Source organism: Panthera leo, chromosome B3 (assembly GCF_018350215.1).
Source record: "Panthera leo isolate Ple1 chromosome B3, P.leo_Ple1_pat1.1, whole genome shotgun sequence".
NCBI classification, from domain to species: domain Eukaryota; kingdom Metazoa; phylum Chordata; class Mammalia; order Carnivora; family Felidae; genus Panthera; species Panthera leo.
In genome coordinates this window covers 70,597,796-70,610,240 of record NC_056684.1, presented here as the reverse complement: position 1 = coordinate 70,610,240, position 12,445 = coordinate 70,597,796, and the positions used below count along the sequence as shown (strand labels likewise).

General features: G+C 35.3%; 2 protein-coding genes across 7 annotated transcripts in view; both read left to right on the top strand.

Moving 5' to 3' along the window:
• LOC122222252 (olfactory receptor 4N2-like) overlaps positions 1-7,111 on the top strand; it is a 127,657-nt gene extending 120,546 nt beyond the window's left edge. For all 6 annotated transcript variants that reach the window (XM_042942543.1, XM_042942542.1, XM_042942545.1 and 3 more), the window contains one exon: positions 6,176-7,111. In XM_042942543.1, the coding sequence (XP_042798477.1) occupies positions 6,176-7,111 (936 nt within the window). The remainder of the gene's footprint in view (positions 1-6,175) is intronic.
• LOC122222254 (olfactory receptor 4K2-like) overlaps positions 1-12,445 on the top strand; it is a 73,595-nt gene that overhangs the window by 10,220 nt on the left and 50,930 nt on the right. The gene's annotated exons all lie outside the window — the stretch shown is intronic.

The following is a 12,445-nucleotide window of genomic DNA, read 5'->3' as shown; positions in this document are numbered from 1 at the left end:
TTTGTTTCGCTTACCTGAGGAGACATATCCAGAAAAATGTTTCTGTAGCACATATCAAAGAAATTACTACTTATGATTTCTTCTAGGAGTTTTGTAGTTTCAGGTATCACATGTAGGTCTTTAATCCATTTTGAGTTTAATTTGTGTATGGTGTAAGAAAGTGGCCTGGTGTCATTCTCTGGCATGTAGCTGTCCAGTTTTCCCAGCACCATTTGTTGAAGACTGTCTTTTTCCCTTTGTGTATTCATTTCTTTGTAGAACATTAATTGACCACATAATTATAGGTTTATTTCTGGGTTTTCTATTTTATTCCATTGATTTATATGTCTATTTTTATGCCTCTACCGTAGTGTTTTAATTACTACCATTTGGTAGTATAACTGAAATCTGGAATTGTGATATTTCAAGTTTGGTTTTTCTTTTGCAAGATTGCTTTGGCTATTTGAAGTCTTTTGTGGATCCACTCAAATTTTAGGATTGTTTGTTCTAGTTTGTGAAAAATGCGATTGGTATTTTGATAGTGATTGCACTAAATCTGTATATTGCTCTGGGTAGTATGGACATTTTAACAATATTTACTATTTCAGCCTAGGAGCATAAAAAGTCTTTCCATTTCTTTGGGTCATCTTGACTTTCAGCAGTGTTTTATAATTTTCAGTGTACAGATTTTTCACCTCTTTGGGTAAGTTCATTTATAGATATTTTCTTGGTTTTGGTGCAATTGTAAATAGGATTGTTTTCCTAATTTCACTCTCTGCCACTTCATTATTAGTGCATAGGAATGCAACAGGTTTCTGTACATGGATTTTGTATCCTGCAATCTTACTGAATTTATTATCAGTTCTAGTAGGTTTTGATGGAGTCTTCTGGCTTTTATACATAGTATCACGTCATCTGCAAATACTGAAAGTTTTACTTCTTCCTTATCACTTTTGACACCTTTTATTTCTTTCTATTGTCTGATTGTTGTGGGTAAGACTTCTTTTACTATGTTGAATAAAAGTGGTGAGAGTAGACATCCGTCCTGTTCTTGACCTTAGAAAGAGCTCTCTCAGTTTTTCTCCATTGGCTGTGATGTTAGCTATGGGTTTTTTACACATGGCCTTTATTATATTGAGGTAAGTTCTCTTTAGACCTACCTTGCAGAGAGTTTTTACCATGAATTGATGTTGTACTATGTCAAATGCTTTTTCTGCATTGAAACAATCATACAGTTTTTATCTTTTCTCTTGTTGATGTGCTCTATCATGTTGATTGTTTTGTGAATATTAAACGCCCTTGCATCCCAGGAATAAATCCCACTTGATAGTTGTGCATGATTTTTTAAAATGTATTGTTGGATTCGGTTTGCTAATATTTTGCTGAGGATTTTTGCATCTATATTTATGAGATACTGTTCTGTGGTTTGTTTCTTTGTGGTGTCTTTATCTGGTTTTCGTGTCAGGGTGATACTGGCTTCATAGAATGAATTTGGAAGTTTTCTTTCCTCTTATATTACTGGAATAGTTTGAGAGGAATAGGTATTAACTCTTCTTTAACTTTTTGGTAGAAACTGTGAAGCCTTCTTGTCCTGCATTTTTATTTTTTGATTAGTGATTAAATTTCGTTGCTGGCAATTGGTGTGTTCAAATTTTCTATTTCTTCCTACTTTGGTTTTGGCATGTTATATGTTTTTAAGAATTTATCTGTTTCTTCTAAGTTGTCCAATCTGTTGGCACATAGGTTTTCATAATATTCTGTTATAATCCTTTGTATTTCTTGGTGTTTGTTGTTACTTCTCCTCTTCATTAGTGATTTTATTTATTTGGCTAAGACTGCAAACTTTCTCTCTCTCTCTGTCTCTGTTGATGAGTCCAGCTTATCAATTTTGCTTTATCAATTTTGTTGATCTTTTCAAAGAACCACCTCCCGATTTCATTGATCTGTTTGATTGTGGTTTTAGTTTATAAATCATTTATTTCTGCTCTATTTATTTTTTAATATTTATTTATTTATTTTCAGAGAGAGAGAGAGAGAGAGTGAGAAAGGGGGGAAGGGCAGAGAGAGGGGAAAGAGAGAATCTCGAGCAGGCTCCACGTTGTCAGTGCAGCTCCATCTCACAAACCCTGAGATCAGGACCTGAGCTGAAATAAGGATGCTTAACCAATTGAGCCACCTAGGCGCCCTTCTGCTCTAATTGTTATTATTGCCTTTCTTTTGATGGGTTTGGGTTTTGCTTGTTCTTTTTCTAGCTCCTTTAGGTGTAAGGTTAGTTTGATATTTTTCTTGCTTCTGGAGGTTTTCTTGCTTTCTGACTTCCCTCTTAAAACCACTTTTGTTGCCTGCCAAAGATTTTGGAACATTGTGTTTTCATTTTCCTTTGCTTCCATATAATTTTTTATTTCTTCCTTGATTTTGTGGTTGACCCATTGTTAAGCAGCATGTTATTTAAGCTCCATGTATTTGTGGTCTTCCCAGGTTTTCTCTTGTGGTTGATTTCTAGTTTTATAGTGTTTTGGTCAGAAAAGATGCATGGTATGACTTTGATTTTTTTTTAATTTGTTCAGACTTGTTTTGTGACCCAATATGGGATCTGTTCTAGAAAATGTTCTGTGTACACTTGAAAACAATGTGTATTCTGCTGTTTTAGGATGGAATGTTCTGAATATGTCTGCTAAATCCAACTGGTGCAGTGTGCCATTCAAAGCTACTGTTTCCTTGTTGATTTTCTGTTTGGACGATCTGTCCATTGATGTAACTGGGGTGTTAAAGTCCCCTAATATTATTGTATGAGAATGAAATGTCTTTGATTATGCATTATATTAAATTTTTTTTCAATGTTTATTTTTGAGAGAGACAGAACGCAACAGGGGAGGGGCAGAAAGACAAAGGGAGACACAGAATCTGAAGCAGGCTCCAGGCTCTGAACTGTCAGCACAGAGCCAAATGCGGGGCTTGAACCCATGAACCATGAGATCATGACCTGAGTTGAAGTCAGACATTCAATCGACTGAAACACCCAGGTGCCCCTATGCATTGCATTTTTTAAAGAAACATTTTATGTTTAGCATTTTGATTTTTTAGTAGTTTGAAAAATCTTTCTCTTTAAAACAAAATCAAATCTAAAATTTAAATTTTGTTACCTTCTACTACATGATTCTTATTATTTAGTTTAATAATAATAAACTAAGAATATATATTTGAAAAGGAAATAGTTCCTCATTATTGCTTCAGCAGAGCATAGGAGACAGTTATGTCTAAAATGAAAACAACAAACACCAAGGGCATAATACGGTCTATTTGGAGGACATCCTCTCTTTCCATGGAAAGTCCAAAGGACTCTTTGTAAGCATCATTTATTTTGTCTTTGGCTATTTTTTGTCACCAGAAATATGTTGAATCTAATATATTTACCTAATTGACCACATTAATTGTTTCCTGATGTAGCTATGATTTCCTAGCAATTATACTATTTTTCTTTTTTTGAATTGCAGTGTAAAATATAAAACAATTTTCCTGTGGCTTTCTACTCACTGAGACCTAATAAACATGCTTGACATTCCATTGTCTCTGTCACTGCTGGAATGTTGATTTTTAAATCCCAGCAGTGACACAGTGTCTCTTTAACTGAGTGTATTTGAATATTTGTACCTAAAGGCTCTTTAGTCTAAACTTTGATTACATCTTGTTGGCATTCTAATAATTCCCATTGAAAGCATTCTATAGCTTTGTTAGCCTTTAAATTCCCAAAGTACATTCTCCATTTCATCACAAATTGGCTGTGTATTTCAAAATGTAAGAGCCTCCTCTGTGAGAAGAGATATTTAAGAACAAAGGCAGGAATAATCAGTAATTGTTCCTTCCATTAAGAGGTGATTGCTGTTGTGTGAGTGTAGTGTTGGATTGCTAGAGAGGTAAATCTTTTTGTCTTCATATTTACGAAGTTTAGAAAGAAGGAATAAATGGAAAGCTATTATAATTCTTCAGGTGGTGCATTTGCTGTCATGGAATGTAATGGTCAGAATTATAGTAGAAATAGACTAATATGTGAAGTCTGAATTCAACAATACAGCAACACCTTTTATCTGTTAGTACAACACCTTTTATCTGTTAATATAGCTTTAGTTCTTCCTCATATTTAAAATTATTGGAGATATACAAAGCTTTTATTAAAGTACCAATTGTCTTGGGAATGTTAATACTGGGTCTTAATTTCACACATCATATATTAACTGAGAGAAGTGAGGGATGTTAGATGGTAATGAATCCCATCTGTTAAAGAGTTAATAGAACAGAAGTCTATGATAGGAAATAAAACACAACATACAGTGGAAGAGCCTGTAGCTCTTAACCTTACAGGAGCTTAAAGATTTCTTCTATGTCTTAAAGGCAGAATCACTGTTTGAAAGACTATGAAATAACCACTGTATAATACTGTGCAAGATGCACACTAAGAATTAAGTATAGAGGGATTCCTGATTAATTTTTCTAACAGCAGATTTTATGCACAAAAGGAATTATAAATATTGAAGCCAGTGAATGCTAAAGGAAGGAAGGAAGGAAGGAGAGAGAGAAGAAAAAGGAAAGGAAAGGAGAGGAGAGGGAGGGAAAGGAAGAAAAGAAAAGAAAAAGACGGAAACAGAAAAGCTGATTTGGATGGCGCCATTTGTAAATTTTTGTACTTCAGTTTTGCTTAGGAAACTGTGTGTGCATATATGTGCCTTTTGATGTAAAGTACCTATTTCATAATTCCCAACTTAAACTATACATGGAAATATCAGTTACTAATTAATCTATTTAGGTTTAGACATCCAAAATGCAGGTATTTTGATGTTTTGAATAGATGTGCCATTGTAAAAATCTCCCTTGGTTTCTTAACTTGGGACTTTATTGCTTTTCTTTTTTTCTTTCTCTCTTTCATTCTCTCCCCTCTTACATATACTTAGTGGACCCTTCTTGCCCTCTTCTCTACACTCTATATTTCACAACAATTTAAAAACAAGTGTGCCATGTAACTGAAAGCATGTGAATTATTGTTTTAAATCACCAGTAGTTTGTTCTTGTTCAAATATCTTCAAGCTTTTAAAATTTTCCATTTCAATAAAAACCATTTTGAACATGCGCAAGCAACATCTATATTTTATTTGTATATTTTATATTCAATTATGTCATGATTCTATATAAACTATAACACTTTTAAAAGTAGAACATCAAAGAATGTGATATAATAATATATATATATATATAGAAATTCTACCATTATTGTTTTCATGCCAATAAATTATAATGTGTGTTGGGTGACCACATTCCCAATTTAGATGCCACTATTACAGATAAGCCTCAGATCTTAATTTCTCCAGAATGACCAGGATTTTTAAAATTTTAGACCAGGTTGATGGGTTGATATTCTATAAAGGAGAAGGACATATTTCAAGTAAACAGTTTTTTCTTAGCTTTTTAAGTCAGCATTCCTAAGGTATAATTTACATAAAGTAAATGTACCGATTTCTGTATAGTTTAGTACTTTTTTGCAAAAGAACAGACACTGGTAATCATTACAGTCAAGATATGGAACATTTCTGTCACCTTAAAAAACTGTCATTCCTGTTTGCTGTCAATCCCTACCTTAACCCTCATTCAAATAAAAACTTGAAGAACTTGATAACTGGGGTTAAGTTTTTTCTCAGTCAGAAACATTTTCTTATGTCTCATGCAAATCATAAACTAGTCCAGGGCAGGGGCATTGCAGAGTCCCACGTGAGAGAATAGTTAATAGCAGCACAGGACTGAAGAAGCAGAGAGTGTGGCTTTAAGATCAGGGTGTTGGGGGCGCCTGGGTGGCTCAGTCGGTTAAGTGTCCTACTTCAGCTCAGGTCACAATCTCACGGTCCGTGAGTTCGAGCCCCGCGTCGGGCTCTGGGCTGATGGCTCAGAGCCTGGAGCCTGCTTCCGATTCTGTGTCTCCCTCTCTCTCTGCCCCTCCCCCGTTCATGCTCTGTCTCTCTCTGTCTCAAAAATAAATAAACGTTAAAAAAAAAAAAATTAAGATCAGGGTGTTGGCAGAATAAATGGTAGAAAAGATTTCTTAGGTTGTGGGACAGTGATGGTGTGACAGATGTGGCATAACTTTTAGTTTGAAAAGAACTATGATCTAGATGCAAGAGATGAAAATAAACTATTCCTTGATGTTCTATAGGCAGAAAAGATGGATCTAGAAAACGGCACGATGGTGAAAGAATTCATCCTTCTTGGTCTGACCCAGTCTCGAAATATTCAGCTCCTGGTCTTTGTGTTGATCTTAATTTTCTATCTCATTATCCTTCCTGGAAATTTCCTCATCATCCTCACCATTAGATCAGACCCTGGTCTCACAGCCCCCCTCTACTTCTTTCTGGGCAACTTGGCTTTCCTGGATGCATCCTACTCCTTCATTGTGGCTCCCAGGATGCTGGTGGACTTCCTCTCTGAGAAGAAGGTAATCTCCTACAGGGGCTGCATCATTCAGCTCTTTTTCTTGCACTTCCTTGGAGGAGGGGAAGGGTTACTCCTTGTTGTGATGGCCTTTGACCGCTATATCGCCATCTGTCGGCCTTTACACTATTCCACAGTCATGAACCCTAGAGCCTGCTGTGCCTTGCTGTTGGCCCTGTGGCTTGGAGGCTTTGTCCACTCCATTATCCAGGTGGCCCTCATCCTCCACTTGCCCTTCTGTGGCCCAAACCAACTGGATAACTTCTTCTGTGATGTGCCACAGGTCATCAAGCTGGCCTGCACAGACACCCTCGTGGTGGAGCTTCTAATGGTCTTCAACAGTGGCCTGCTCACCCTCCTGTGCTTCCTGGGGCTTTTGTCTTCCTATGCAGTCATCCTTTGCCATGTACATGGGTCTGCTTCTGAAGGGAAGAGCAAAGCACTGTCCACATGCACCACTCATATCATTATTATACTTCTCATGTTTGGACCTGCCATCTTCATCTATACTCGCCCCTTCAGGGCCTTACCAGCAGACAAGGTAGTTTCCTTCTTCCACACAGTGATCTTTCCATTGATGAATCCTGTGATTTATACCCTTCGCAATCAGGAAGTGAAATCCTCCATGAGGAGGTTACTGAGTCGGCATGTTGTCTGCTGAATAGATTTTATAAAAAGAAGTCAAGAAGAGGGAATTCTTGCTATAAATCATACATTCATTAACAAATACTATTTCACTGAGTACCTCCCATTTGTCAGGTACTATTGTGGGCAATGAGGGAGAGTTATACATAATTAGGGAATAAGCTTGGTATGCCTAAAGAATATAAAACAAACACCTGAATGGTTGGAACATGATGAATACTTATGAGAGATTTAAGGGTTAAATTTTATGTGACTGTAAGGGTCAAATCACTAAGGTCTGTTAGGCTGAGATAAGGAATTTTATTTTATTCTAAATACTGTAAAAAATACATGTTAACATTTTAAGCAAGAGAGTCACTCATCCACAGTTGTTTCTTCTGTGGTTTAGAGCAACATCAGGATTCTGGGCAGAGATCAATAAGTTGCAAAACTCCATTAAGAGCTAAATGCTATTCTGCAGACTTGTTTTGAAAAAATCTCTCTCTCCCCCTGCCCTCTTTCTCTGTATATGATTCTCTCTAACATATATATTTATTTACCTTACCCCCCCATTTGCTTAATGGGTATGAAAGGAAGGTAATTGGTTTCATAGAAAAATGTCATGAAATTATTTCATCTGACTTTTTCAGAGCTTCGTGATTATTACTAATGGGTTTTTACAAATCCTCCCTTTATGTTAAACCTTGCCCTCAATTGATTTTACTCATTATGATAATGATAATTATTTGCTACTATAGATCTGTTGGAGATTACATAAATTATTATTTTAAATGCAATGGGTTTAATGTGGGAAATTAGGTACTTGCAAAATCTTTGAAGGGATAGAATACTATTTTCTTTTTCTTTATTTTATTTTATTTATTTATTTATTTATTTATTTATTTATTTTTCCAATATATGAAATTTACTGTCAAATTGGTTTCCATACAACACCCAGTGCTCATCCCAAAAGGTGCCGTCCTCAATACCCATCCCCCACCCTCCCCTCCCTCCCACCCCCCATCAACCCTCAGTTTGTTCTCAGTTTTTAACAGTCTCTTATGACCTCAGCCGTAGCAATCTCTTACTCGACACATCCCCAAAGTCAAGGGAATTAAAAGCAAAAATGAATTACTGGGACCTTATGAAGATAAAAAGCTTCTGCACAGCAAAGGAAACAACCAACAAAACTAAAAGGCAACCAACAGAATGGGAAAAGATATTTGCAAATGACATATCGAACAAAGGGCTAGTATCCAAAATCTATAAAGAGCTCACCAAACTCCACACCCGAAAAACAAATAACCCAGTGAAGAAATGGGCAGAAAACATGAATAGACACTTCTCTAAAGAAGACATCCGGATGGCCAACAGGCACATGAAAAGATGTTCAACGTCGCTCCTTATCAGGGATATACAAATCAAAACCACACTCAGATATCACCTCACGCCAGTCAGAGTGGCCAAAATGAACAAATCAGGAGACTATAGATGCTGGAGAGGACGTGGAGAAACAGGAACCCTCTTGCACTGTTGGTGGGAATGCAAATTGGTGCAGCCGCTCTGGAAAGCAGTGTGGAGGTTCCTCAGAAAATTAAAAATAGACCTACCCTATGACCCAGCAATAGCACTGCTAGGAATTTACCCAAGGGATACAGGAGTACTGATGCATAGGGGCACTTGTACCCCAATGTTTATAGCAGCACTCTCAACAATAGCCAAATTATGGAAAGAGCCTAAATGTCCATCAACTGATGAATGGATAAAGAAATTGTGGTTTATATACTATTTTCTATGCTGGGAATCCAGACATGATTGCCAGAAAAACAGTAAAAAACTAACCTGCCAAGTGATCTATCCCTACAATAATCAGGAGATGGGGAACCAAGAAGCTATTTTGCCAATTCTTGACTGAAGGACTATATCTAAATTAGCCATGGTCTGGGAACAGGAGGATGATACAGAATACCTTTAATGTTATCACCTCTCCAATTAATTTTTTCTAAATTCAAGTTTTACATAAGTACATTTGATAGTCAGAATTTGGAACCCTAGATACAAAGGTTCTAGAAGAACCTGTGTATATGTTCTCAGTTTTATAACAATAAAACAATGCCAAAAATGGTAAAATGTAGGATAATAGTATTACAGTATTGGAAGTGTGAAAGGCCACTGAAGTAGGATATAAAAATAGTAAATGGAAAGAAAAAATTATATTTTACATAGTAAAAAATATATATGTGTAGGCAAAAGTTAAAAAAAAAACTGATGAAAATCAATTTACCACATATATATGGGCAGATTATTTTCTCAACAATTATAGAGGCTTGCATGAACATTGAATTGAATGTTTCCTCCCTATCCCAGGATTGTACAAGGGAGTACCTATGCAAAAAATTAAAATAAAAAAGCTGTTAACTAAAAATTAATAAAAATGATAAAAGATTAATTCACTAATACATAAGGAATTTCAATAAATGAATGTGAAATAGATCATACCCAGAAGGAAACTAGAAATGGGCATTGAAACCAACAAAGTTAACAAAGGAAAAATGGAAAAGCTTATCAACATAATTTTATTCTCAAAAACAAATGATGAGAATACAGACTACTGATTCTGGTTAGCTTGTAGAAGAATGTTGCTCATGTATTAGCAACAAAAAGTGCAGAAATAAAATTATACTTTTCTCTGAGGCTAAAAAAAAGAGTGGATGAAGCAAGGAAACCTTATTACAGAGATCCAAAAATGGACAAAGTCCATCTAAGACGAGCAGAGAGCTATGGCAGCTTTCATTTTGTGGACAAGTACCTGGTCTGGATATGGGCACATGGAGGAGTGATCGTGCCATAGATTGAGATATTTGATAGAGATGAGTAAAAAGCTCTAAGCTATTGACAGACTAGAATCTGAAAAAGCCCCAAACACAAAAATAAATAGCTTACTTTTATAAATTTCTCCCACTATCCCCACTGACACCTATACCAGTAATTTGCTCAGAAAAGGGGCAGTGGAGGAAGAAATAAAAATTATAGGGGATTTGAACATTTTTAGCAATTGGGTGTCTTGGGTGTCTATAGAGTTGAATCCTAAGGGAAACAAAAATATCTGAATTGTGGCTCAAACTCCTCCCAGCTCCAAGTATCACCAGGATAAAAGATCTTGGTGGCAGTTGGCAGATGTTGGAGGTAAAACTAATTTGAGCTGAATATAGTTTAATTAAAGATGATTCCAAGTCTTAGCTCAACTAGACCATTGAAAGAATATGAATGATCATATCCTCATTCTAACTTCTGGACAGAGGAAAAGGATTGAAGTTTCTAAAGAACTAAGCAAAATAATATTAAATACTCTTCATCTTCCATTGAATTTTTACAGGAAGTTTTGGGACTACCATTTAAAAATTGGGAGCTATGCCACGAAAATAGGGGAGTATGTCTAATAGAAAAATATTGATATATAAAACCACATGATGTAATTATCACACAAAAGCTTTAGAAAAAACTATTATAAGTATGTCAAATAAGTCATAAATGGATAACTAGATGAGGATTTTAGGAGAGAAATGTAAACTCTAAATATAAATGGATATGCTAGAACTGAAAACAACAATATTTGAAATTAAAAGAAATTCCTTAGATGAGCTGAATGAACAGCATTGTGGACAATGCAGACAAAATGGCTAATGATTGTTAGGATAGGTTTTTAGAAACAACCCAAACTGAAGCACAGAAATAAAAGACTAAAAGTATTAATAGTGTTAATATACTATGGGGGCAATAACAAATAGTAAAATATATGTGTAACTGGGATTCCAGATGAGGAGAGAGAATGGGACAGGAAAAGAAGTAACTTCCAAGAATTCATATCCAAGAAACTTGGCAAAATCCAAGCAATATAAATACAAATAAGACCACAGTGTAACAGATGCTAACCAAATATGAAAAGAACATTTTAAAAGCAACAGAGGAAAAAAGACACTTCAGAGGAGTGACAAGAATGGTGGTTGAACTTTTATCAGAAACCATGGACACCATGTCAGTGGAATGGTATTTTTAAAGTTCTCAAAGAAAAACAGTTAAGCTAGAATTCCATATCTAATGAAAATAAACCTCAAAAAGAAAGGTGTAACAGGCATTTAATATTCATAAAAGCTGAGAGAGAATGTGTTGGCAGTAGACCCACACAGAAAGTCATACTAAAGGAAAATTCTTCATGTTAACAGGAAAACATATCAGATGGAAACTGGAATTAATGAGGAGTAAAAAGATCTGGAAATGGTTAAAAAAAAAAAAGGTGTATAAATATGGCAAGGAGTATTTTTACTTTGTATTATTTACTTTATAATTAACTGCTTTAAAATAATAAAGTACTATGGGGCTTATAACTTATTTAGAAGTAAAATATAACAATAGCACAGAGGACTTAAGGGAAGATAAAAGATTTATATATGTTTTTGTAAATTACTTATACTCTTCATGAAGTATCCTTGAATAATAATTTTAAGTGACTGGTAAGCTATAGATGAATATTGTAATCACTAGAGCATCCACATATTTAAAAATAATACAAAGAGATTTAATTAGATAACCTTTACAGGAAAGAAAATGGAATATAAAAAACATTCACTACAAAAGAAGGAAGGAAGGAAGTGCAAAGGAATGAAGAGGAATGGGGCAAACAGAAAACAAATACCAATGAACTCAAAGATCAACAATATTAAATATAAATGGACCAAACATGCCAGTTAAAAAATAGAGTTTCAGACTGTATAAAAGAGCAAGATTCAAGTATATACTGTTTGTAAGATATCAGTTCTTAAATACAAAGACCCAGATATATTTTAAGTATAAGGGTGGAGAATGATATGCCATATGTGATGTTTAATTTTATATATCAACTGGCTGTGGGGTCCCCAGATTAAATATTATTTCTGGTGTGTCTGTGAGAGTGTTAGTATGAGCTTAGTATTTGAATTGGTGGACTCAGTAAAGTAGATTGCCCTTCCCAATGTGGGTGGGCATCATTTAATCTATTGAGGGCCTGAATAGAAAAAAAGGCAGAAGGAGGAATTTGCTTCTTATTTCTTTCTTCACTGATTGAGCTGGGATATTTCATTTCATCTCTTTTAGTCCTTGGACTGGAATTTATGCCATCAGCTCTCCAGGTTCTCAGGCCTTTGAACTTGGACTAAATGACACCTTTGGCTTTCCTGGGTCTTCATTTAGGAGAGGACAGATTGTAGGACTTCTCCAGTTCCATAGTCACATGAACCAATTCATTATAATAAACCTCTCTCTCTCTCTCTAATATGTGTCTATGTATCCTACTATTCTGTTTGTCTGGAAAACCCTAATACACCCTGCAAACCTT